The following is a 25578-nucleotide window of genomic DNA, read 5'->3' on the forward strand; positions in this document are numbered from 1 at the left end:
CTTCCCGCCGGGGCCCCCTGCCCAGCCCCCTCCCCCCCCCGCGGCCACGGCCCGAGCATGCGCCGTGCGCCACGGGAGGCGGGTGGGAGCGGCGCGCATCACTCGGGTCCCCTTCCTGCACCGCGCCGCCACTTGCCGGTTGCTAAGCAGTTGTCGTTGTTTCTGTGGCGATTGCAGAGGCTGTTGCTAACAGGAGAAGCCCCGCTAAGCCGCAGCATCTCCCCTTTCGGAGCCGCTCTCCGCTCTTTGCATTTAAAAAGAAAACTAGGCTGCTCTGCTCACTGGTCCTCCCCCACCCTGCCCCAGTAGCCCTGTGATTTGGGAAGCATGGACTAAATCCCGATCCTCCCGCCCAGTGGACTCCGGTGGCCCCAAACTCCCGGGCAGATCGCGCCTGCCCCTGTGCCTGTGCGCACCCTGAACAGGAAATCATGACTACAGCCAAGGAGCCAAATGCTTCGGGGAAATCCATGCAACAGCAGGAGCAGGTAATGCTGCTTTCCGGAGTGTGCCCGCGTCTCGGTGTGCGTGTGCGTGTGAGGGAGTCGGGGGGGATTGTGCCTCTTGAATGATTTTTGTATTTGCACCACTGTAGCCCCCTGAGCCACGGAGCTGGCCCCTGAGATAAAGTGCCGAGCGTGTGCGCTGGGGTCTGCCTCTCTCCTCTCCCCCGCTTCTGTTGTTGAGAGATCCCTGGTCCATCAATAATGCATGCGCCCAGGGGACATCTGGAGAGGTAAACTTGATGTGTAGGGACCTGAGGACAAAGGCCACTCTCAGAGTTGCCAAATTTAGCATGTCAGTTGTGAAGGTTTCCAACCATAATACTTTGTAATCTGGGGGTGGGGAGGGGGTGATGGAAGAAGTGGCTAGTGCCAACCCCCCTCCCCCCAGATAATTCAGCTTATTCTGACTCTCCAGCAGGACTTTGCTTTGGTTCTAACACAAGTCAAAAGAAGACATATGAGCTCTGTTTAAAGGACTTTTTCTGGATACCTGTGTCTCTTTTTCCTGCTTTTTTCTCAGTATCTCTGAAGGTACTAACATCTCTGCTGTTCATCCTGGCATTTAGAGAATTCAGACTCTCCCAGCCAGAAGAACCAGCGGAGGCACAGTTAGGATCAAGAGGGGCCCCAGCTGAGAAGTAGCAGGTCTTAAAGGGCTGACACAGGTGTTCAGGACTGCATTGGTGTCCCCATCTAGCAGCGGACCACCACGGCTCACCCTGCCCTGAAGAGGCCCAGCATCTGCAGAGGCTCAGGAAGTAAAGGGGAACCAGCAATCTGTTATATTGTAATTCCCTTCTCAAAAGATCTTGAAGGTTCTTATCTTTTAATCACTGCTTAGTTCTCCTCTGGCAGATCGTTAAAATAGATCCTGGGAGACACCAGTAGATTATCAAAGCAGCTCGCTCAGGCTTGGTAAGCCAACAGCGTGAGCTGATTTTCCCTGTTTATTTTAGGGGTGTTAGCTTTCACTTGCTAGGATTGGGGCAAAGAAAGGGGATCCCTCTAAAGTTCAGGAAGGCAAAGAGCCTCTTTGGGGACACTGCGACCAGCCCGTCATCAACTATTCAGAGACCTTGTGAAGACAACTTCGGATCTGTATTTAGTGCAAGCTGCATACTTGTGGTCATTTCCTCAAATCCCATTAAAAATGAGACCATCTTCTTAGTTGCGTCATCATCCTCATCATCTAAAGAACTTAAGTACAGCTTGATTTCTCCCGGGAAGGAGATTTTGTAAATATGGAAATCTAGGAATTCTTGTATGCAGTGGGCGAGCTTGTATGAGGGTTAACGCTCGGTGTAGCATGAACGCAGAGGTTCGCAAGAGGCAAGCCAGGCCCTTCTCTTCCAGGATATTTGTTCAATAAAGAAATAGGTCCACCCTGAATTAACATCCTGTGACCGACTGGGCTTCCTTTTATTACAGATCTCCTCCTCACTAGCTATAAAATAAACATGCCCTGGGCTGACAGGCTCCAGCAAGGGCTTAGGTAGCACCTCGGACCATGGGACAATAATTATGGAGAGACGACTTTGCTGTTCATAGGTCTAAACCCCAGGGCGGGCACTCAGAAGCCCAGGCTATGTTATGTAGAAGAAGGTCCATGGCTTCTGTTCAGCTTTGCTCTCATCTTGCCTGATACCCTCACATGCCAGAATACGGGAAATAGTTAACTAGGGTGTGGGTTTTGGAGGAAGTATAAGCTCTTGTTTGATTTTATACTTTTTGATCATGGTTAATCCCTTATACTTGAACGTGCTGGAATCATGGAAGACTTCGGCTGGCATAACCTGAAAACCAGAGGTGGCTGTGGATTCGGGGAGCAGGTAGGGCGTCCAGAAGAAGCAGTCCCTTCCCAGGCACTTGGGAGGGCCCTTTCCTCTCTTCTCAGAGTGACATCATCTTGACCCTGAGGAATGCACAGAGCAGCCCACAGTCCAATAAAGAGAAGGTCGACAGCAGGGCTGGAGGAGGAGAAGCAAACTGGGCTGCAGGGCAGAGGTCTCACATCGAACATAAATATACCTTTAGGGGACATGGGCTAAAATTGTAACTGCTCTAAACACAAAGAGGGAAATGGAATATTTAGTTCATGAAGACTATCTTCTTCCATTGTCAGTTTTCAAAAGATATTTAAACTATTTATGTGCTCAGACTACAAAGCTCTTAATGAACCTTTTAATTCTTCGTATCAGTTTTTTCCTTGTTATTAATGAAGGGGATGGCCCCTTACCCAGGCTGGGAGGAATATGCTCCAGGTTTTTGTAGGAGAAAGAGATAGATGCTGGTTTGTGGTTTGGTTTGGTTGTTAGGTTGGGGATCATTTGCTTGTACTAACCAACTTCGTGGCTGCCTTCAAATCACCAAGCCTCATTTCTTGGTTGAAACCCTTAGCATTACCGAGGACTTGGATTTAATGTAGCATGATACGTATTTCCAACAGTCTTAAAAATTTTGGGGGTGTTGCAGCAGACGACCACTTAGTTCTTAGCAGGCTAACACAGGCACGGTGCAGTTTCTTATCTGCCTTGGTAGTTGGGAGCCAAGGCACGTGGGTGGCAGCTGGAAATAACTTTTGTGTGCCGAGGATTACTGCAGATTAATGAAAAAAGTCTAGGAAATGACATAAAACCAATTGATTTTACCTGTTAATTAGAGATTGCCGAGTTCTTCCAGCTTGTTTTCTAAAAATGTACTAAGAATAGATGAATATGTGGAAAGAGTTGTTTTTTTTGAGGGTACTGTATGAACATGTTGGAATGAAGTGGAGAATAGACTTCTAGAAGACTGTTTTTCCTTCTCTTTGGAGATACCAAAAATTATTTTTAAATGAAGTATGAAAGCCCAGAGATGTTTGGAAACAATATATTTTTTTAAGCTGAAGGAATTAAATCCGTCCTTTGGCTCTGAAGCCAATCAGATGTTTACAGAGGCTTGTCGGTGAAAACAGAATCCGCCCTGGCCAGCACCCCGCTGCACCGTGTGCCCAGAGGTCAGCCTCGGAGGTGAAGTAGAAAAAGCTGAGGCCAATTCGGTTTAAATTTAGTGTGTTCTTGCAAACAAACTAGATCCTTCCTTAGAGAACCAAATTAAGGGATTTTTTCCCCTTAAAAATAAGTAAAAGCACAAATGTATTTTAAACTATACCGTACTCTTTTCAAATGACTTAAAATTGAAAAGTGGTCGTCAGTGATGCTGTTAAGAGGCAGAGGAGAAAGAAGGCTTCATTCTCCATGTTTCCAGTCAGCCATGACACATTGTTTCTCAAATATTGGGCAGGGATGAGTGGCAGATTCTGTATCTGTATGTATGTGCATATTTATACACACACACACACACACACACACACACACACACACGCAGAGGCCGGCCTCACGCATCACAAAATCACAGAGCTGGGAAAGTGTATCACGTGATCTGTTCTGCCCTCTTTCGCTCAGGAGTCTCACAAATAAATGAGAACACGCCTTTTCTTTAAAGGTCTTCAAGAAAGTCTCTTTTCATATAGAAGTATTCTGTGTTCTGTGGGCTAACTTGTATCTTTTGCTGTATGTTAAGTTCAGTCATCTCTGTAACTTCCCTCAATCTGAAAACCAGTGGGTCTGATAGTCCTACTAGATGTAACGATTACTTTTTGTTGCTTCTCAGTTTTCTCTGATCTGCACAAGTCCTAATATATAGCCCCAATGTGTCTCTTCTCCTACTAAATGATGGGCCTCAGGACCTAGTGTTGACTGATATGTTAAATTATTTATCTTATACTTATTAATCTGATAATTCACTTCATAATGATAACGCCATTACAGAAGAGTTTTCTGACGTGAAGAGAATTTTACAAACAGCTCTAAAGTGAACATTAAAGTGCATGGAGCTGAGACTTCTGAAAGAGGGTAGGCCTTCCCAAGGGTACATAGGTGATGACTTCTGACATTCCTTGTCCAGTACTCTTTGCACGAGATCCTGTTGCTTCTTTCAGTAGTAAAATTAGATACGGAAACAGAGGATCTGGCTTTGACAGTCATGAGAGTTAATTTTTTTATGTAACTATGGTAAGGGAATCTTACCAAAAGAAGGAAAAGGGGAGGAGGGGAAGAGGAGGAGGAAAGGGGGAAGGGGAGGGTGAGGAAGAGGAAGAAGAAGAAGAACCAGAGAAACAAGATTCAGTACGAGGAAGTGCGAACATGACGTATAGAGAGGTGGTCCTTTTATGACTCAAAAAGTGGCAGTGGCTGCAGTCATGGTACTAGTGTAAATCAAATTCTGTTCTGCCCATGAACTGACTTTTCTAAGACTCTCTGGATGAAAAGGGAACTTGAAGGAACTGGGCAAAGAATAGGGATGCCAGGTTCTTAAGATTGTCTCAAAATACCTCTAGGACTTGTGACCTTCCAGAGCAGGGAGAAAGAGAGAAGCACTTTGGCTACAGAATGGGTTGATGTGTGAAGGATTTGGGGGGAGAACTCAGAAGCCCTGGGTATCCTAGCAAGAGCAGGTTCAGAACGAAAGCTTAGTGCCTGGGTTTGCCAGGGTGGCTCCTGGAGCTGAGGGACCAGGGCAAAAGCAGTGTGACGTCTCTGAGGAGAGGAAAGGCGGGCTGGTGTGGTGCTTTCCTCAGAGGAGGGATGTTTAGTCTCATCACCAGAGAGAAGAATACAGCAATGAGGCAGACACTAGCCTGAAGCCATAATCTGTGTGCTCTGGTGTCTACAGGTAGTTCCCAGTATTCTAGGATGCAAGTCACATGCTATATTAAAGGAGGCTCAGGAAGATATTGCTGCAATTTATGTCAAAGAGTGTTCTTGCCTGTGTTTCTCTCTGAGTTTTATAATATCTGGTCTTACATTTAGGTCTTTAATCCACTTTGAGTTCATTTTTGTAAATAGTGTTAGAGAATGTTCTAATTTCATTCTTTTACATGGAGCTGTCCAGTTTTCCCAGCACCACTTATTGAAGAGACTGTCTTTTCTCCAGTGTATAATCTGGCCTCCTTTGTCATAGATTAATCGACCACAGGTGCGCAGGTTAATTTCTGGGCTTTCTATCCTGTTCCATTGATCTATATTTCTGTTTTCGTGCCAGTACCATACTGTTTGGATTACTGTAGGTTTGTAGTGTAGTCTGAAGTCAGGGAGCCTGATTCCACCAGCTCCGTTTTTCTTCCTCAAGATTGCTTTGGCTATTCGGGGTCTTTTGTGTTTGCATACAAATATAAGGTTTTTTTTTGTTCTAGTTCTGTGAAAAATGCCATTGGTAACTTGATAGGGATTGCACTGAATCTGTAGATTGCCATGGGTTGTATAGTTATCTTAACAGTATTGATTCTTCCAATCCGAGAACGTGGTACATCTCTCCATCTGTTTGTGTCATCTTCGATTTCTTTCATCAGCGTCTTATAGTTTTTGGGGTACAGGTCTTTTGCCTCCTTAGGTAGGTTTATTCCTAAGGTATTTTATCCTCTTTGATGCGATGGTAAATGGGAGCGTTCCCTTAATTTCTTTTTCTGATCTTTCATTGTCAGCGTACAGAAATGCAACAGATCTCTGTGCGTTAATTTTGTAGCCTGCAACCTTACCAGATTCATGGATGAGCTCTAGGAGTGTTCTGGTCACTTAAGGGACTAAACGAAAGCCCCAGCAACCCCAGACGGGCTGTATCCACAGCTCAGATTCAACACAAATGGAAAGCACCTGACTTTTCTTTCTGAAAAAATGCTTCCTCTCTGCATGGAGCACATTTCATTGTGTTGTACTGACATTCCACTGAACTTGTTCCTGCCCTTCATCTTCCGTCCTGGAGTTGCCACGGAAAGCTTCGCCAGGACCTTACAGTGCTCCACAGAGAAAACCTGGGGGACTTAGAGGGTTGGAGAACGCTTTCCATTGACCTTCAGCAAAACAGCTTCAGCTCTGGCATGCCTGTGAAAAATGCCAAGACGCTAACCTCTTACAGGAAAGAACAGTCACCACGTTTCCGGCTCGTTGGGAATTGTGGCTTCATTATCTTTTAGGCAAATGAGCCATGCCTGTGTTCGGCATTAACTGATTCGGTTTTGGTTTTGCAGTAGACATCTTTCACCCTCTCTCACTGAGAAAGAGAAGACAGAATGAGTCTGATGATCGAGTCCTGAAAATTGAGGACAAGAATATAATTGGGGGAAGAAGCAAATCTCTAGAAGCTTTTAAAGATCAAGAGTGGTTTGAAGTCCTTGCTTTAAAAATATCAGACAGGGCTTCCCTGGTGGCGCAGTGGTTGAGAGTCCGCCTACCGATGCAGGGGACACGGGCTCGTGCCCCGGTCCGGGAGGATCCCACATGCTGCGGAGTGGCTGGGCCCGTGAGCCGTGGCCGCAGAGCCTGCGCGTCCGGAGCCTGTGCTCCGCAACGGGAGAGGCCCCAACAGTGAGTCCGTGTACCGCAAAAAATAATAATAATAATAAAATTAAAATATCAGACAAGTGGAAGTTGTATATTCTTGTTTCAGGCATCGTTAGGAAACCCCGAATGTACTAAAATGTTTTTATTTCGAATTTGGGTTTGGAAACCTTGTGGCCTTAAAAGCACGGGAGGAGATAACCGTGGGACTGGGTGGCATTTCAGCCTAACTCCCGTTTATTGTAATTCTTCATGAGACTGACATTCCCAGGTCCTTCCTGACCTGGTACCCTGTGTTTCTCAAAGTGGGGAAATAAATGAAACAGAGGAGGGGGTGAGGGGGTGGAAAAGATTTTTAAAAATAGCCCAGGGAAAGTGATTAAGTCCACGAAGTTTCTTCTCTGTCCTCCTCCCCCATCTGCCATTTACTTTTCAGACCTCTTTCCTGTCGTGCCCCCGATAGGCTCTTTAATCGCCTCTGGTACCTATAGAGTACCAATATAGTCGACTCTTTTATGAAACCTGCACATGTGCTGTATTCCACCTGGCCTCGCTAAATGCCTGAGACAAATGCAATCACCGAAAAACGTATAAAGTTGGTAATTTTAACAATAGCAGTGTGTATATTTAAAATAGATAACCAACAGAGACCTACTGTATAGCACAGGGAACTCTGCTCTTTATTCTGTAATAACCTAAACGGGAAAAGCATTTGAAAAAGAATAGATACGTGTATATGTATAACTGAGTCACTTTGCTGTACACCCGAAACTAACACAACACTGGGAATCAACCACACTCCGAATAAAATAAAAATTTAAAAATTTAGTAATAGCTGTTGGGGGTGAAACTGAATTGAATTATTAATGGTTGAAATTTCTGGCACAAAGTTATGGCAGAGTTGACGCAAGAAAAAATATGGTGTTTAATCACAACCATTCATGGAAAATTAAGGACAGGTCACGGTGAGGACCGTCTTGGCACCCCTTAGACCACTGAGGGGTTGTGTGCATCTTATCAGTGCTGTGAATTCTGCATTTATATTGGAGTAGGTCCTGCGTCATCAGACAAGGACCAGATAGTAGATACTGCTGCTGTGTTCAGCTTCCAATTCCAGGAGGATTTTATGGTAATAGGATTGAAATTTGCAGCAATCGCTTCTTGGGAAGAATGGCGGTAAGCACAGACATTGAGTCAGTGCCATTGGCCCGCATCCATAGTGGTGACTGTCTGTTTTTACCGGTGGTGGCTAGAATCTGGAATGCAGCCCTCCACCAGCAACTTTACAAAACACATCAGTGATAGAATAAAGTCTTGATAATAGAATTTTCTATGACAGTGTACGTATTATTCCCTTACTAGTATCTGTTCAATTTTTAGAGAGATTTATCTTCTCCTGCTAGATCTCAGGAAAAACTGTTTTCCCCCTCGGAAACTGCACGAGACGCTGAGCATCTTCTCAAGCTGTTAAGTCGTTAGTTTGGAACACGTGCTTTTCAAAAATGTGTGTGTGCGCCCATGTGGAGGTGGAGATGAGGGACCCAAAGACACCAGCGTGGTCTGGGGCGGGGGAGCTCTTTCAAAACATTTTCAGAGGTCAAAATCTGTCTTCTGACACGCTCACGTGATTCCTCTTGAAGATAATGGGCATCCATGTCCTTGGAAGGATAGAGTCCACCCTTTAAGTAAGTTTACCCAGCGCAAGCTGGTCATCAACCCAAAGAATCTGAAGTGTATCCCCATTTTTTTTCTCTTAGAAATATACAACAGAGATGTCCTTGAATGGTGGTGATGTGTGTGTTAAAATTAATGGAAGAATTTTACTTCTCTATTTTAAAGAGGAGATTTGTATTTTTCTTGTTAGAGTATTTGAGGTTGTGACAGAGTTCGTGCAGGGAATTCTAAAATTATGACACTGACTGTGTCTCTTAAGTTGGATCCCTGGATGGGAGAGGCAAGTAAACATCTTTTTAAATTGTAATAGCTGCCTAATACCCCATCCACTTATTAGACAACGATTGGATCAGAGGAAGATTTGTATTTTTTTATTTTTTTAAACTGAAGTGTAGTTGATTTACAGTGTTGTGTTAATGTCTGCTGTACGGCAAAGTGGTTCAGTTATACATATGTATACATTCTTTTTCATATTCTTTTCCATTGTGGTTTATCACAGGATACTGAATATAGTTCCCTGTGCTCTACAGTAGGACCTTGTTGTTTATCCGTTCTGTATATAGTAGCTTATATCTGATAACCCCAATCTCCCACTCCGTCCCTCTCCCACCGCCCTCCCTCTTGGCAGCCACAAGTCTGTTCTCTACGTCTGTGAGCCTGCTTCTTAGGTAAGTTCATTTGCATCATATTTGAGATTCCACATATAAGTGATATCATAGGGTATTTGTCTTTCTCTTCGTGACCTCACTTAGTATCACAGCCTCTACAGTCGGAGGACAGGCAGAGTAGGAGGAAAGGGCACCTGGATGCAACAGCTGGAGGTCAGGAGAGCAGAGGGATTCCTGGCTGTGCCATCAGAGCCTGAGGGTCGGCTGAGCAGTCCGCCTGGGGAGGTGGAATGTTCTGTGGGGCGTGGAGGTGGTTTGGGGAGACAGGACACGCTTACGTGAGGTGGTTTTAAAGCCACAGTGGTCTGGAAAGGACGGGAAGCAGTGAAGGGTTAGTCAGGTTCCGGAACAAAGGGAAGAAACCTGAACTTAACACGATAGAACCCTGCTTAAAAAACCGGATTTGGGGGGAATATATGAAACTGGAAGGGTGACTTGGACATAAAATTATACTTGGTTGGTGGGGTGGGGGGGTCATGTCATCTAGGCGTGTCTTGATAGACTGGAAAGGGCGCTGCAAGATTCTGGGCCACTGCGCCACCAGGGAAGCCCTGATTTTCAGCATTTGGTGAGGGCTTGTGTGTCTATTCCAAGAGGGGTTGTTCTGTGAAATCATAGAATTTTGACTTTTAAGGCATTTTATAGACCATCTTGCCCAGTGATTTTTGGACTTTTGTTTTAGTAACAGAAACCTATTCCCCAAAGAAAATAAGCCAAATCCAACGTGTAAAAGAGGTGAAAGCACTGCCCTAGTGACCCTGGGACGTGTCATCAGAGCTCTGGAGCAACCTGGAGTACAGCTCACAAACCAGATATCTAATTCAGCAGTAGGATTTTACACAGGGGGAAATAAGGCTCAGAGAGGTTAAGTAAATTACCGAAATCACACAGCCAACAAGTTGCAGATTCAGAACACAAATCCTTATTTTTTGCTCCAAATCAAGCAATTCTGGGTGAGACATGGTTAAAAAAATATGTATATATAATAAAAATTAACACAAAAACTGATATTGGCTGGAAACTGGCAAGGAAATAAAAGAATTTAGTATTGTAGATGCATTAAAAAGTCCTTGTCTGCAGATCAGTTGAGAAAAGGTATGTACTTAGGGCAGCAGGGGTTTACTGCCATTCTTTGTCTTCATGTCCTGTGAGAGACAGAGTTGTTTCTTCTTTTTATTGCACTGTCCCTGGAGGCATTAGGTTTTTCATGGCAACTTTTCATTTTTAATTAGTTATTTAATGAGTTGCTTTTGAAACTAGGGAAAAAATGAGGATATAACAAATGTTTTCCTCCCCAACTTTTAAAAGTAAGCAACAATTAATAAATTCTGCTTGCTTTGAAAGTAGGCAGTAGGTAATTTTCAATCTCACCTTACACTTGAATAGCTTTGAAGGTAGTAGTTATACAACAGGTGTGGGGAGACGAAAGTCAAAGAAAGAGAATTCCCAGCAAAGCACCTGGACACACCGGGTACTCGGCACAGCAGGAGTTCTGATGTTGAAACATCTGGAAATTTTATCAGTTCACAAGCTTGAACTGAACCAACAGTGTGTTGATCACGACCCTTGGATTACAGATCCCCTTTGAGGGTCTGATGAAAGCCATAGATCTGCTCACCAGAAAAAGTACTATAATCTCTTGATTACCTGAGGCTTGCAGAAGCCTCATGTTTGTCTGTAGACTCCAAGTTGAGTATCTCTGTTCCCTTAATGTGGTTTGTATCCTGAATTTGTCAGCTGTGTGATTTTGGTGATTTACGTAACCTCTCTGAGCTGTATTTCCTCCTAGCATCTTCTTAAGATATTTGGATAGAAATGTGCTCACTGCCCAAACCTTGTGCAGATATTGACTAGGGGGCTGTCACATCTGGGTGCAGTGCTGGGCACCGTGGAGACCCTCACTGCACATAGGAGGGAGTGGGGCTAGGCCGAGGAGTCAAGAAGAAGTGGCTATGACACCCTGAAAGTGGTCGATGAAGGACCTGTGAGCCATGTGGGTGAAGAAAGTTTAAAGAAAGGCAATTGTATAGCTGAAGACCTAAAGTATGTCTTTAATTCATATTTGAGGAACTGTTAAGTGGAAGAACTGTTAGAAGAAGGGATATGATTTGATCTTTTTATTTTCGGGGTTACTCTAAAAGGCAAAACTGTGGGATCTATGGATCCCTGGACGGCACTTTAGCTGAGGGTCAGCCCGTGCTCTGCAGGTCATGGGTGACTTGCTGGCCGTCTTCTCGTCACCAGGACAAACACCATGCCCGTCGGCCTCCCATAGGGGCAAGTTTGATGAAGGGCCCTTCTGCTTGAAGGTCTCAAGACTCTAATGTGAAACCTATTATACCTTCCCTGACACACAGCTGTGAGCCTCTGACAGACACAAAACATGCCCTGTTCCTTACGTATCTCCAACACCACGCACCATGCCCGTCCTATGAACGTGTGTGCAAAAGAAATCAGTGAAGGAGTGAAGGGTATCGCCCTCTCTAAAGCCCCTGCAGTGAATGGCTCACAGAGTTCAGAGGTCTGTGGTTTTGATTCATTCAACAAATAGATTAAAATTTTGGAGCCCTAGGGCAAAATAAAATCCAGCCCCCTGAATGACCAGCTCACCTTGCTGTTCCTAGTGTTTGAAGTGTCACTGCCACGTTTCCTTTTCCCAAATCCCACCTCCACCAGACCTGCCTGAAGCCGTTTCTCCACCACAGAAGCATCAACTCTTTGCCACAGTTACAGACCAGGCATGGACATTCAGTCTTGCGTGACTCATATCTGTAATGTAAGTAAATGTTCTCTCATTTACCAACTGGGTAGATAAACAAGAAAACCAACTGGTGAGAAAAGGCGACTGGTGGAAAAAATGGACAGTGTGCATCCCCAAAGCCCTTTGCTGTTGTTGAAGCACCAAGTCTTTCTCCTCCATGGAAGCAATTTGCTGAAATGAAAGGATGATAAGATCCAAACTGAACCATCTTCCCCCAGATGCAGAGAGAGTTGACTTGGACATTTGAGCTGGTCCTCTGAAACCAGCTGGGAAAAGTGCTTTCAGGGAAAAAGAAAGAAAGGAAGTGGATCGAGATGAACAAGAAGAGAAGGTCTGGAACGTTCGCCCTATTTGCCCTCTGCGAGGTGTGACTGCCAACTTTGTTTAACTTTTTCACGAGGCAGTAGAGGTGCAAGAGTGATTTCCGGCGTGAGTAACAGGATGCGATGCTTTCTTAAGAAGAAAGAAATGAAACAGTGAGGCTGTGGTTTATAGAGCCAGGGTGGCGAGGCAGGGATGGTTTAGGAGAAGGGGTACCAGCTTTGGGTTTGAGTTTAAATTCAGTTCTGTCACCAGCTCGGTGGCATTGGACTCTTTGGGTCACCTCAGTTTCTATGCTGAGCAAATGCTAGACAGATAATAGCTGCAAATACTGTCAGTGCGGTGGTTACGTTATCACACCACGTAAAGGAGTAGAAACACGATGGCGTAATGTGACCTGGGTCCAGGTTTTTACTGTCTGCACGGCCCAAACAGTCTGGCTGCAGGAAGAAGTAACCAAACGGACGCAAAGGTTTACGTCACATAAACGTGTTTGCTGCATTGAATGAAGTAGCCTACGTTTCCTTAACGGCTCTCCTGCTTGAAATTGCATAGATAGTACGTTGCCCTTGAAGCAGTTAATCTGCCGTTTTTGGCTCTATTAAATTCACTTAGGTGTGTGGGTGTGGCTTGAATAGTTATGTTAGGGTACTTGAAACTTAGTTGTGGTTTTTTCGTTGTCAGAAATGTATTTGCAGCTTACTTGTTTATCCAGTTTGGTTCCGTAGTGATGCTGCTATGAACATGGAGATGTTAGCAGCTAATGTACGCAACTTTGCCTGCAAAATCGACTCGGTATTTTAAAGTTATTAAAATCTTACAGTGTAGCCAGGTTTTAAGAGTACTGGACTTGGTTTCTGAAGAATTATGGGTCCTTGTAACGAATGGATATAAGATTAGAATTTCTTATTAGTTTACTTCTATGCTCTAACATCCCTGTTGAAAATTTTAGATTTATGTAATTGTGTTGTCATCGCGTGAATGAGGAAATCATACTTAAAGTAACAGACAGTAATTGAATTCAAGAAAAATACTAAAGAAAATAAAGATCGCTGTGCACCAAAGGCTGGCTTGTGCCGTTTGTGAAGCTTGAAGAAAATGTTCTCATCAAATGAATACCAAGGAAAGGAAATACTAAATTTATGTGCATTTTTCACTCATCTTAATTACGTGAAAAACAACTTATAATACCTTTTAATTCTGTAGAAGCTTCTGAGCTGATTCAATGTCTTGAATTTTAGGTGTACACGGAGCAAAATTCCATGAATGTGCCTTTGTTGGAGAATCCTCAGTTCTAGCCTCAAATCACATGTTTGTTTGATTTGAAAATATTCACAGAGACTGTGTATTACATAGTTTTATTTAGAAAAGTGTGAGAGATTTTAAATGATGTAGGACTCAATATTCATCCTCCCTTTCCATGTTTGGGAATGTCAGTTATTTTCTAATATTATCCCGTAAAGAGGTGTAATGAATTTAAAGATAATGAGAGAGGTTTGGGGGGATTGTTAAGCCCCAAACCAATTACATGCGTATCAGCCACGCTCTGTCCTGTACTCCTTACATCTCTGCCAGCACCCCCGCCCACCCCGATCTCCTGACCACTGGACCAGAAAGCGAGGGATTGTCTCCCTGAAGGCCCTTGAACATGATTTGTACACTGATAAAACTTATTGGAAAGATAAATCCCTTGACTGATTTTTGTTGAGCAGGTTGAAGTGGCCCCAGTTGAGGCCCATTGCAGCAGAACTAGAACTCACTGGCAGGTAAGTTATACCTGCAAGGTGAGGATGGAGAGATGTGTTTCTGTCCCTTTGTTCATCAGGAGGTATTATTTTATTTCTTCTCGGGCTGATTAAGTAACAATCCAGTACCACTTGTTCCCAGCCATATGCAGGGGCATATATGTTAGAGAAAAAAGAAATGGCTTGAGTGCAGTTGATCATTCCAGAGATACGTTCTTTCTTACCTCTCTGTTGGCAGTTACAGCCACTGATGTGGGAGATGGGAGCATATGCGTGCACGTCTGTCCTGCCATCCATCTGTCCTCCCGTGACCCTCTGGCTTGGATGGACATCAGTTTGATGCCCTCAGCTGCTGTTTACTTGGTTCCCAAGTCTTGCAGCTATAGGGAAGGAGGCTGTCACGTCCGAGGAAATAATATAGTAGGAACTCCCAAGGATCGTCCAAATGCAGTCTCTCCAGAGCACTTGTCATCGTGAATTTCCTCAACAGTCTCAACGATTTTTTGAAACAGAAATTGTACCTGATGATTCTCTATTTCATGTAAAATTCCAAAGACTGTTTTGATGGAAGGATTAAAATAAAGCGATCACTCTTTTGCCCTCAAATTGTTTTTGCTCTAGATCAGGTGAAATTTTTATTTCCAAAGACAAAGATAAAACTCCTGATTTCTCTCTGTATACTTTTAATATCTAGAATAGAGTAATAATGCTGTTGTATAACATTTGAGCACCAGTGCCGATAAAACTGTAGCACAAGCCACATATACAATTTAAAAATTTTTGGTAGTCACATTAAAAACTTAAAAAGGAATAGATGGAATTAACTTTATAATGTTTTATTTAACCCCAAGTTTTTTCCAACATGAAACCAATATAAAATAATATTAGCAAAACCTTTTCATTCTTTTATGTCCACATACTAAGTCTTTGAAGTTGGGTGTGTAGTTTGCGCCCACAGCACATCTCAAGTCAGACTAGCCACCTTTAAGTGCCAAATTTCCTTGTGTGTCTAGTGTTTAGCTTTTGGATAGCAGCTCTATACTGTGTTTGGTTTCATAGAAATTATCCCATATCCTCTAATATCTTCAATTCTACAGTCAAATGAAGGATTCATCCCCAGGTAATAGAAACTGTATCTAAGGTCTCTATCATGAAGAGGAAAATTAGACTGTTGTGTTTCTGTTTGAACTTACATTGGCAAATGTAGTAATTTTCTAAAGTTTCAGAAAAGGTAATCTTCTTCCTATATAAATATTTACTGAGAACTAACTGAGAAAAAGGTAGGATTCATTCAATAGGTGTATTTACTGGGCATCTACTAGGTGTCAAGCACACTGCTGGACACAACGGATCCAGAGGAAATACAAGCATATATTAAATATAGCAAGTTTTGATTATGTGCTAGATATTGTTCTCTGCATTGATAGAATGTACACTTGTAGCCTGGATTAGTTTTCACCAAAGAAAATGTGTTACAATTTTACAAAACTCGCATTCCTTATGTCCCTTTCTACGCTCCTTAAGCTGAATCCTGGCTCTAGGATAAGGCAGCAGCCTTAGCTAGCTGAGAAGGGGGTTGGGAGAGGGCTTTGAAGCAGTAAAGCGTTCTGTTTCGTTTTGGTTTTTTCCCCAGTTACTTCATTGTCGCTGCTCACCGGGGACTGTGGAAGATTATAAGTGGGAGATGGCCACGTACAGGAGTTTCAATCATTGTTCTTCCCTCCCCTGCAGATAGTGGCCTGTGGACTTTTGTTTGTTTTAAGCAAAAGGGGTATTAATTGTAAAGACACCAGGATTGAAGATACGGAATTGCAGAGGACTGAGAAATCAAGCCTCTTCTCCCTCATGCAGAGAGGCTGGCTGCCAGCAGTTTCCACCACCACACCTCCTAGCTCCGTCCCTAAGAGAGCACTCCCATCCCCTCCATCCCCAGCCTGGAAAAGTTCATGGTAGGTCTCTGCCTGGTCTGGCCAAAGTCACATGTCCGTCTACTGATCTGTTACCTTGTCTCGGGACAGAGGTACTAGGATTCCACATACTGAATCGGGTTACATAACTGTTAGGAAGTAGACTTCAAATGCTCCTGTATCTTATGACACCGTGCGTTGCGTGTGTTTATGGAGGGAGAAGCATTGGAGTTGTGGAGAGCACAGCAGCTGGTTTTCCCCACAGCTCTTCTTCTTCAGGCAGAAGCCACACAGTCTGACCAAGTCTGCATTCCTTACACACACCCGCATCGTGCTCTGACACTTTAACAATAAACTGTCACAGCAAAAAGGTCAACAACAGAAGGAAGACAATTTTCATTTGTTCTAAGAGGTTGTACCTGCGATATTCTGTGTCACGAAGAGCACCGCGCTTAGTAATTCATTTTTCAGCTGCGTTAGGCTACGTGGAAGGTTGCAAACACCAGGAACCCTAACCTCCACCTTCAGGTTCCCGTGGCAGGGGAATTAGGGTAGATTCAGGAAACCATAGCAGTATAGGATAGAACAGATCCTAGACTCTAACAAACTTCCTAATTCCACATGTACTCAGGAAGATAGCAGCATTTATTCGATGTCTGCTATGAAGAAAAAATGATCAAATGCTGAGAGGGGTTTTCATAGGCAGGAAACATTACAACCTTTTTCTTCAAGACGTTTGAAACATAAAACACGCTCACATTAGCTAAATAAGCTTACTTCAAATGCCTGTACTGTGTCGCGTAACTGTGAAGTTGTCAACCTGGTTTCAATAGCCATGCAAAACTAAAATCAGGTGATGTGTATAAAAGTTCATACCGTATAAACCGAGATGGTATTACTGTGATCATACCTTGTGGTTTATAGTTCATTGTGGAAGCCAGCCTGCTTGCAGAAAAGAATGGGCCCGTTGGCCCTGTTCTGGGAAAAAATAAATGGAATAATGAAGAAAATCCAAAGCCAGATAAAATGCCATTCCATACACATCTTGAAAAAGTTGATAAAGTAGTCTATCCACGGAGGGTTATTGTAAGCACGGCAATAAACTCGAAGGATGTTGCTTCCTTTCCGAGACTCCCTTTTCCAAGATGGTTCTAATGTTAAAGACTCTCTTGGAATTTATGTCGAGTTCTTTAAATCGGCACAGTTAGCCTGAAGCAAAAACTCTATAGTTTGTTTGAAAAGGAGAGAAAGGAAGGAAGCTCTTCTGCCCAAACTGCTGTAGGAAGTGAGGGCTCCATGGAAAGAGCGTTTGTTGGATGGTTGCGCGTGTACGGGTGCCAGCTGCCATTTGGCCCACGTTTGGGGCAAGCTCTGGTCTTGGTGACGGAGGGTTTTGTCAAGCTCTACACAAAAGGTACGCGTCCATTTTTATCATCAACTAACTTCTCTGTGGTACTTGCCGCTTCTGGTCCCCCAACCGTGAAGTTTTATTGACCCATTTGCCATCTCTCATATAAGTGGCTGGAATCATCTTTCTTGACAGGAAAACTCCAAGAGTGATAGTACACTTGTCTCGGAGCATTTGAGCCTCTGCCGTTTTTACAGATTTCAGTGTTAGCTCCTTTCTTCTTTTTCTGTGAACCGTAGGCCATTGGGAGGAGGGCATGAGGCATGCTGTCTTTAGTTTGGGTAGAATTTCCATAACAGTTCTAAAGTTTCCTTTTTAGCTGATAACTGAGTGAGTAATATTTGGGTCTGAGCTAGTTAAGGTTTGGAACAGATAAAACCAACTTGAGATCATTAGATCAAAAGTTTGATGGGCTTGCTATCGGTGAAGGCTGCTGAGAGGTACGAGTGAGATAATTACAGAAACTAGTTTACAGAAACTCTAGTAAAACAAGCGCACATCATTTATATATACGTCCTCATTTACAGTAAAGAGGAGAGTGAGGACAGGAGAAAAAACTAAGTACAGTGTGTGATTTCTTCAATCAGGACAGAGCCTTGAACGGAGGGTTAAGAGGGTGGGGTTCCCTGAAAGAAATGGGACATATTCTTTCTTATTTGTAGATATCCTAGGGATTACGTTAGGCTTCCTGTAACAACTCCTGCTTAGTTTCCCAGCCACAGTTACCTTCCACTTGTGCAGGCAGTTGTTTGGGAAGCTATCTAGTCCTATCCTAAACGTCCCAGTCCCTCTTTACTTGGTTTAACTATGTTTCAAATACTTTATAAAAACTTGTTTGCTATCGTGTGTGTGTATATATATAATATACATATACTACCTCTTCTTTATCCATTCATCTGTTGACAGACACTTAGGTTGCTTCCATATCTTCGCAACTGAGAAGAGCGCTGCTATGAACGTTGGGGTGCATGTGTCTTTTCAAATTAGTGTTTTCTTCAGATATATACCTAAGAGTGGAATTGCTGGATCATACAGTGGTTCTATTTTTAGTTTTTTGAGGAACCTCCCTACAGCTTTCCCAAGTGGCTGCATCCATTTACATTCCCACCAACAGTGCACAAGGACTCCCTTTTCTCCACACCCTGACCAACATTTGTTGTTTGTAGTCTTTTTGATGATAGTGACAGGTGTGAGGTGGTATCTCATTGTGGTTTTGATGTGCATTTCTCTGGTGATTACCAACGTTGAGCATCTTTTCATGCTGTTGACCACCTGTATGTCTTCTTTGGAAAAACGTCTATTTAGGTTTTCTGTCCATTTTTTAATAGGGTCGTTTGTTTTTTGATATTGACTTGTATGAGCTGTTTGTATATTTTGAATATTAACCCCTATATCAGTCATATCGTTCGCAAACATTTTCTCCCATTCAGTAGGTTGTCTTTCCATTTTGTTTATGGTTTACTTTGCTGTGCAAAAGCTTTTAAGTTTAATTAGGTTCCGTTTGTTTATTTCTGCTTTTGTTTCCTTTGCCTTAGGAGACAGATCCAAAAAGTATTGCTATGCTTTACATCAAAGAGTGTTCTGCCTATGTTTTTTTCCAGGAGTTTTATGGTTTCTGGTCTTACATTTAGGTCTTTAATCCATTTTGAGTTAATGTTTGTATATGGTGTGATAAAATACTCTGTTTTCATGGAATACTACTCAGCCATAAAAAAGAATGAAATTTAGCCATTTACAAGAATGTGTATAGACCTGGAGGGTATTATGCTTAGTGAAATAAATCAGACAGACAAAGACAAATACCATATGTTATCACTTATATGTAGAATCTAAAAGAATAAAACAATTGAACGAATATAACACAACAGAAACAGACTCACAGAAATAGAGAATAAGCTAGTAGTTATCAGTGGGGAGAGAGGGAAGGGGGGAGGGGCAAGATAGGGGGAGGGGATGAAGAGGTACAAACTACTACGTATAAAATAAATAAGCTCTGAAGATGTATTGAACAGAATAGGGAATATAGTCAATATTTTATAATAACTTTAAATGGAGTATAATCTAAAAATTTTGAATGACTTGTACACGTCAAACTAATATAATATTGTAAATCAACTATACTTCAATTTTTAAAAATTATCTTTGCTTATGAATTGTTCTCTCTCTTTCGCCCATTCAGTGCAGGCACAGCTTAGTACCGGCTGTATTTCCGTTTGCCTTTTTCCTTTACTTTTCATTGGTCCCTATCAGAACTAAGCTTCGACTTTGTCTTTTCCTCTGACCACAGATATCCCAGTGTGTGACCTTCCCTTCCAGCTTCTACCGAGTAGAACCCATTTGTCTCCCTTCTCCCCACCTGAGTCATCCCAGCATCGCGGTCATTGCCCCAGGCCCCCATCCTCCACATCAGCTTTGTGAGTATGTTCTGGTCCAGCGCCATCTGAGTCATCCCAGCATCGCGGTCATTGCCCCAGGCCCCCATCCTCCACATCAGCTTTGTGAGTATGTTCTGGTCCAGCGCCATCTGAGTCATCCCAGCATCGCGGTCATTGCCCCAGGCCCCCATCCTCCACATCAGCTTTGTGAGTATGTTCTGGTCCAGCGGGCACCTTGTTCACCCAGGCGTTTCATGCGTTGTGCATTTCATGAACGTTCTGAGTTGTAACAGATCTAGAAACCAAACCGTGCCACTAAGTGACATCGCAGGGAACCTGGCGGGCTGCTGAGCCTCTCACAGGCAGCTGTTTGGTTGGTCCTCCCAAGCTCTTGGGATGGGCTCTACCGTCTCCATTTGCCACACAGGGAAACAGAAGCTCAGTGAGAACATGCCCAAGACCACGTGGCTGGTGTGTGTGCAGGCAGCGCTCAGACTGGGTTTCTCATCCCACGTCCCGTCGCTTAGGAGGGACTCAGGGCCTATCTAGCAAATAGCGCTTTCCAGGGAACCTCTTTCCAACAACAAGGAAAAATATCCATGCCTGGCCTGCGTAATCTTGAGCTCCCGTGGCCCATCCTTGCTTCTAGGACTGACTTTTCAGCTTTATTTCAGATGCAGGCTGGGTCCTCGTTATTCTCCGTTACAGTTGATCCCTGCACATTGCCCTAAGAATCACTTTTAAAATTGATATGACTATAGCTGGAGTCTCTCTTCCATGATGGGAATTCCATTCCCAAAGAAACAGAGCAATATTTCTTAATTAGGTATTTATTCTAATGATTCAGAAAGAGAGTCATTTGGTCCCTTTGCTTTATTTTCATTATAAACTAAAGATCTGGATACTGCTTTCATGACTTATTCAGAACTGCAGCGAGACTGTCGGAATTCAATACATGTTATTAATAATCAGAGGAAAGACACTTATATTTTCTGTCATACACACATCTCTAAATGTTTAGGCCAGAGGCACATTTTTAACGGATTCAAATAACAAGTATAAATTGTGCCTCTCTGTTACCTGCATATCTTACCTGTTTGGAGGTTTTATTGTCAGGACCTGCCAGATTACTTGCATGCACCAGTTTAGTTGAACCTTAAGCCTGACACTTTGATTGAAAAAAATGGATTTCAAGTTGTTTTTCATACATAAAGGCTGCTAAATCTATGCTTCATTGGTGAAGTCTCTCTCAGACGTGGATGACCTTATCTCCACGTTTCAAGGGAAAAATAAAACCTTGTATCTCATATCCTTGAGATTTGGCAAAATGATCAATTAACTCTCCAAAGATCTATCATGAAACGGCTGTAGGGAATGAAAGAAACTGAATTGTGTCCAGTTCAGCTCATCAAGCTATCAGCTCTGGATCAGCCACGTTCTGAAGCATTCGAGCTGTGGGGTTCTATTCATGGTGATGCAACCCTTGTGTGGCTCTGGTCCCTATTTGGAAACATGGTGTGGTCATATCTTTTGGTGGGTCCTAATTCATGGGAGACTACTCTTTCATAGTCCTAAGTCATCCCTGGAGGATAAAGGTCAGCGCTCAAAACCTACCTTTTGATGAAACAAGGATGCAGATATAATTATGATTAAATTTGAACCTATGACCCTAGAAACATAATTTCAAAGGTCTGAAAACTCTATCTGATACTGGTGGATACCGGTGGCATCTCTTGCTGTCCTAGTAGAATTTGTCCAGATCTAGAGAGTCTCATGGTTGCTCGGTGTTACATGTTTATCAAGAATGCATAATACTGGCATTATATTCTATTGTTAATTTTAGCCTGTAAGTATAGAAATACTCTACAGCATTTTCAGGCTGCTATAATCATCATCGTATAATTTGTGTAGTCGCTGCATAGAAAGGATACCACTTTGTTTTCCCGTCATGATTTTCTCTAGAGAGCTATCTGTTCAGCACTGATTCATATCTTTTCCTGAGGTAGATGACAAATAAAATAATCTGATTTCCCATGAGGAGGGAATGAAGAAAGGGAGGTGATTGGACTCCTTGGTCTGCAAACAGTATCCAGTGAGTCCTCGGAGGACTGGTATAGCTAAGGATACAGGAAAGCACGTGTGCCAGAGTTCCTGTTCTCAGGAAGCCCACTCCTGGGCACATACCCAGAGAAAACCACAGTTCAAAAAGACACACGCACGCCAATGTTCACTGCAGCACTATTTACAATGGCCAGGTCACGGAAGCAACCTAAATGCCCATCGACAGACGAATGGATAAAGAAGATGTGGTACAAATATACAGTGGAATATTACTCAGCCATAAAAAAGGAGTGAAACTGGGTCATTTGTAGAGACGTGGATGGATCTAGAGACTGTTATATAGAGTGAAGTAAGTCAGAAAGAGAAAAACAGATATCATATATTAACGCAAATATGTGGAATCTAGAAAAATGGTACAGACGAACCGGTTTGCAAGGCAGAAATAGAGACACAGATGTAGAGAACAAACGTATGGACACCAAGGGGGGAAAGCCGTGGAGGAGGTGTGTGTGTGATGAATTGGGGGATCGGGATTGACATGTATACACTGATATGTTTAAAACAGATAACTAATAAAAACCTGCTGTATAAAAAATAAATAAATTAAATTAAAAAAAGAAGTTCACGTATTTTTAGAGAGATAAGAAATACATGGATCTGGGTCTTTGGTTCAGTCTTAATATTTTGCTTGAGGTTTGGTTACTGTGTATCATTGTTGGAGTCTGTGAAGATGAATGCTTCTGGAAAAAAAATTAAGCTTCTAGGCAATGCGGGGAATTAAAAGCAGAAACATGGGACGTTGAGTATCAGGAGAAAATAGAAAAATCAGTAGTTATTAGCATTATGAGAATAAAAAGCAGTTTATGGGTTTTAAAAGAGTGCTTTATAGGTAGGGTGACCATATATTCCAGTTTGCTTAGGACAGTCCTGGTTTATGCCAATGTCCTGGCTTGAGTTTTAATATCATTCCCTTTTATTCTCAGTGGTGTCCTTGTTTGGGCAATAAGTTACATGGTCAACATATGTATTGATGAGGAATTAGTATTTGAAAATAGCAACAGATTGGAGATGAAGATTTTGGTGAAATTGATTTTGATGTCCCGCTTTACTACACCACCATCGATATTTATGTCAATTTCTATTTTTATTTGAGGAGTAGTAGTGACCATGTTTCTTAGAGGAAAAGTGAAGGTTTAAAAAAAAAAAAAGACTTTGCTCAGGGAGTTGTGAAATTTTCTTTCTAAGTTGGGACTGGAATTCAGAACTCAAGCACTTCATTGCCTGTACTAATTTCCACCCCAATATCGTGGGGGAAATGGAAAAAGGTAAAGAAATAATAGGGTATGAAATGTGCATTTCTTTCCTCTGTTATGAGTGTGTCCCTTCACTGTCACCATTTACACTGGTTATGTGATTTGGTTTTCCAGGACAGCAAAGAAGAAACACAGATATTATAAGCCTTGTGATCATTTGCCCAGGCTACGACATTTCTGTTCTGCCTTCACTGGGGATGTGTATTTCTTTTTTTTTTTTTAGCGGTACGCGGGCCTCTCACCGTTTTGGCCTCTCCCGTTGCGGAGCACAGGCTCCGGACGCGCAGGCTCAGCGGCCATGGCTCACGGGCCCAGCCGCTCCGCGGCATGTGGGATCTTCCCGGACCGGGGCACGAACCCGCGTCCCCTGCATCGGCAGGCGGACTCCCAACCACTGCGCCACCAGGGAAGCCCGGGAACGTGTATTTCTTTGAGTAATGCCCACCACTAATGCTTTTGAAACAGAAGTGCCGTTTGAGTTTGTTTCCTGGGACCCCTGTGAAGGAGGTGGTTATTATTCATATTTGCTGGAACAATCTTCATGAGGTCCACGAGCTCAGGGAGGTGGCAGTCCCAGAACGATAGAGTGCCAATCATCAGAGACTGAAAGAAAAGGGAAAGGTCATTTCCTCCAATCACCATGTCCCTTTGCCTCACTCAGAGTATTATATATGCTCAAGGTCAGAAAGAGGTGTGAGGATCAGGTGTTGCTTTGGGTGGATGTGAGCTCTTGGAGAAGGAGTCCACGAGAGCTGACGAGGCCAGATGAGGGGACAAGAGGCAGGAACCAAAGAGTAAAAGGCACGTGGAGCGCTGGGACCTGGAACCATCATGTTACATCCCAAAGCGGAAGTCAACTCGCCTGGCAGTGCAGGGCATGGCAGAGATTCTTAATTAGCGGACATTCACTGAAGCGCTTTTCTGAAGATGGATTTAATTGGTGATGTAGAATGAAGGGAGAACAGGGACAGGAAACCATCAATTGGATATGGATGTGGCCCTGAAACTTCTCTGCCGATCCGCCTGTGGAGTCTAAAATAGCCACGCCAGCCTTGGGAGTCCTATTGATTTCTGTTTAGTATCAAGAAATCATAAAGTATTAAAGCAGAAAGGAGCCTCGGTGATCATTACTTCATTGTGAAATGAGAAACAGTCAAGCCCATAGGAGGAAAGGGTTTACCTAACTCCTGAGTGTACATGCTGGTTAGTGACAGGAACCACGTTTACAATGCACCCTCCCCCTCCCTGCCATCAGCCCCGTTTTTCTAGAGAGCAGAAGGGGGCCCCGCGGTCACCCGGTGACAGAGACGCAGCATCTGCAAGGCCAGACCCAAAACCCTGGGAAGGGGTTTCACAGACATTGATAAAGATTATTTATCATGAGGTTATTTTTCCTGATTCTCATCAAGAAGTTGTTCTAACTTCCTGTGGTAGCACAGCCAGCGCTGTTTAGAAACCCTGAAAATAAATATTTCCAAATGTGGAAAGGCCTGTGAGTATGAACTTGCATCTTCCTAAGACTTACGACAACTTTTATTCCTTGTAACAATTCTGAGTGAGAAGTTGGAACCACCGGTTTTGAGCTTGGATATCTCTTAGGCAAGTATAGATAGGAGGACGCTGATGGTTTGTTTCTGGATTTACTTAGATGGTCCCCATTAAAGCTTTGCTGTACACTTTTGTTTTCTTCCTGATTCCAACTCATCTTTCCTGTGCACCAGACAGTATTTTCTAGAACAGCATGGTTCATTGGAACTGAGAGAGAACTGTTCTGTAGCTGCCTTGTCCCACATGGTAGCCACTGGTGTGTGTTACTTCTGAGTTCTTAAAATGTGATTAGTGTGACCGAGAAATGGAAGTTTTAGTTTTAGTTAGTTCTAATTATATAAAATTGAAATAGCCACATGTGGCTATTGGCTATCATACTGTACAGCACAGTTCTGGGTGCCGGTATTGGGCGGGGAGAAAAGAGGCCTCACCACCCTGACTACAAGGCACTTGAAGCCTCTAGGGGTGGGGAGGGGAGAGGGGAGTGAACAGTCATCACCAGAGAGGGGACCAGTGTTCTGTTACAAGTTCGAATGAGGTCCTGTGGGAGCACGGAGAAAAGAGCAGGACTCTTCCTTAGGGTGGGGAGCATCAGGGAAATTTCAGCAAAGAACTGATACTTGACTGCTGATGGATAAGGCGAGTCTACGGCAGACCTCAGAGATGAATGGAAAGAGGAAGGAATTTTCAACACTGGGGGCAACGTGTACAAACTCACAGTGGTTCCAGAGCAGCGGGACCCAGAGTGAATCTTGTAATTCTGGACTCTTCTCTCCTCTCACATTACCATTAAATTGTACTCATTTTCCCATTGTTGGAAATTCCTTCTCTTTCTGTCTGTCTTCCTCTCTCTCTCTCTCTCTCTCTCTCTCTCTCTCTCTCTCTCTATATATATATATATATATATATCCCCTCCT

General features: G+C 43.3%; 1 protein-coding gene across 1 annotated transcript in view; it reads left to right on the top strand.

Annotated features, from left to right (window-relative positions):
* Positions 1 to 164: 164 nt before the first annotated feature.
* DPP6 (dipeptidyl peptidase like 6) overlaps positions 165 to 25578 on the top strand; it is a 541522-nt gene continuing 516108 nt past the window's right edge. Inside the window, exon 1 of the mRNA XM_024739199.1 lies at positions 165 to 488. Within this exon, the coding sequence (XP_024594967.1) occupies positions 432 to 488 (57 nt within the window). The 5' untranslated portion in view covers positions 165 to 431. The remainder of the gene's footprint in view (positions 489 to 25578) is intronic.

The sequence above is a fragment of the Neophocaena asiaeorientalis genome, unplaced genomic scaffold (assembly GCF_003031525.2).
Source record: "Neophocaena asiaeorientalis asiaeorientalis breed wild unplaced genomic scaffold, Neophocaena_asiaeorientalis_V1.1 scaffold145, whole genome shotgun sequence".
In the NCBI taxonomy this organism is placed as follows: domain Eukaryota; kingdom Metazoa; phylum Chordata; class Mammalia; order Artiodactyla; family Phocoenidae; genus Neophocaena; species Neophocaena asiaeorientalis.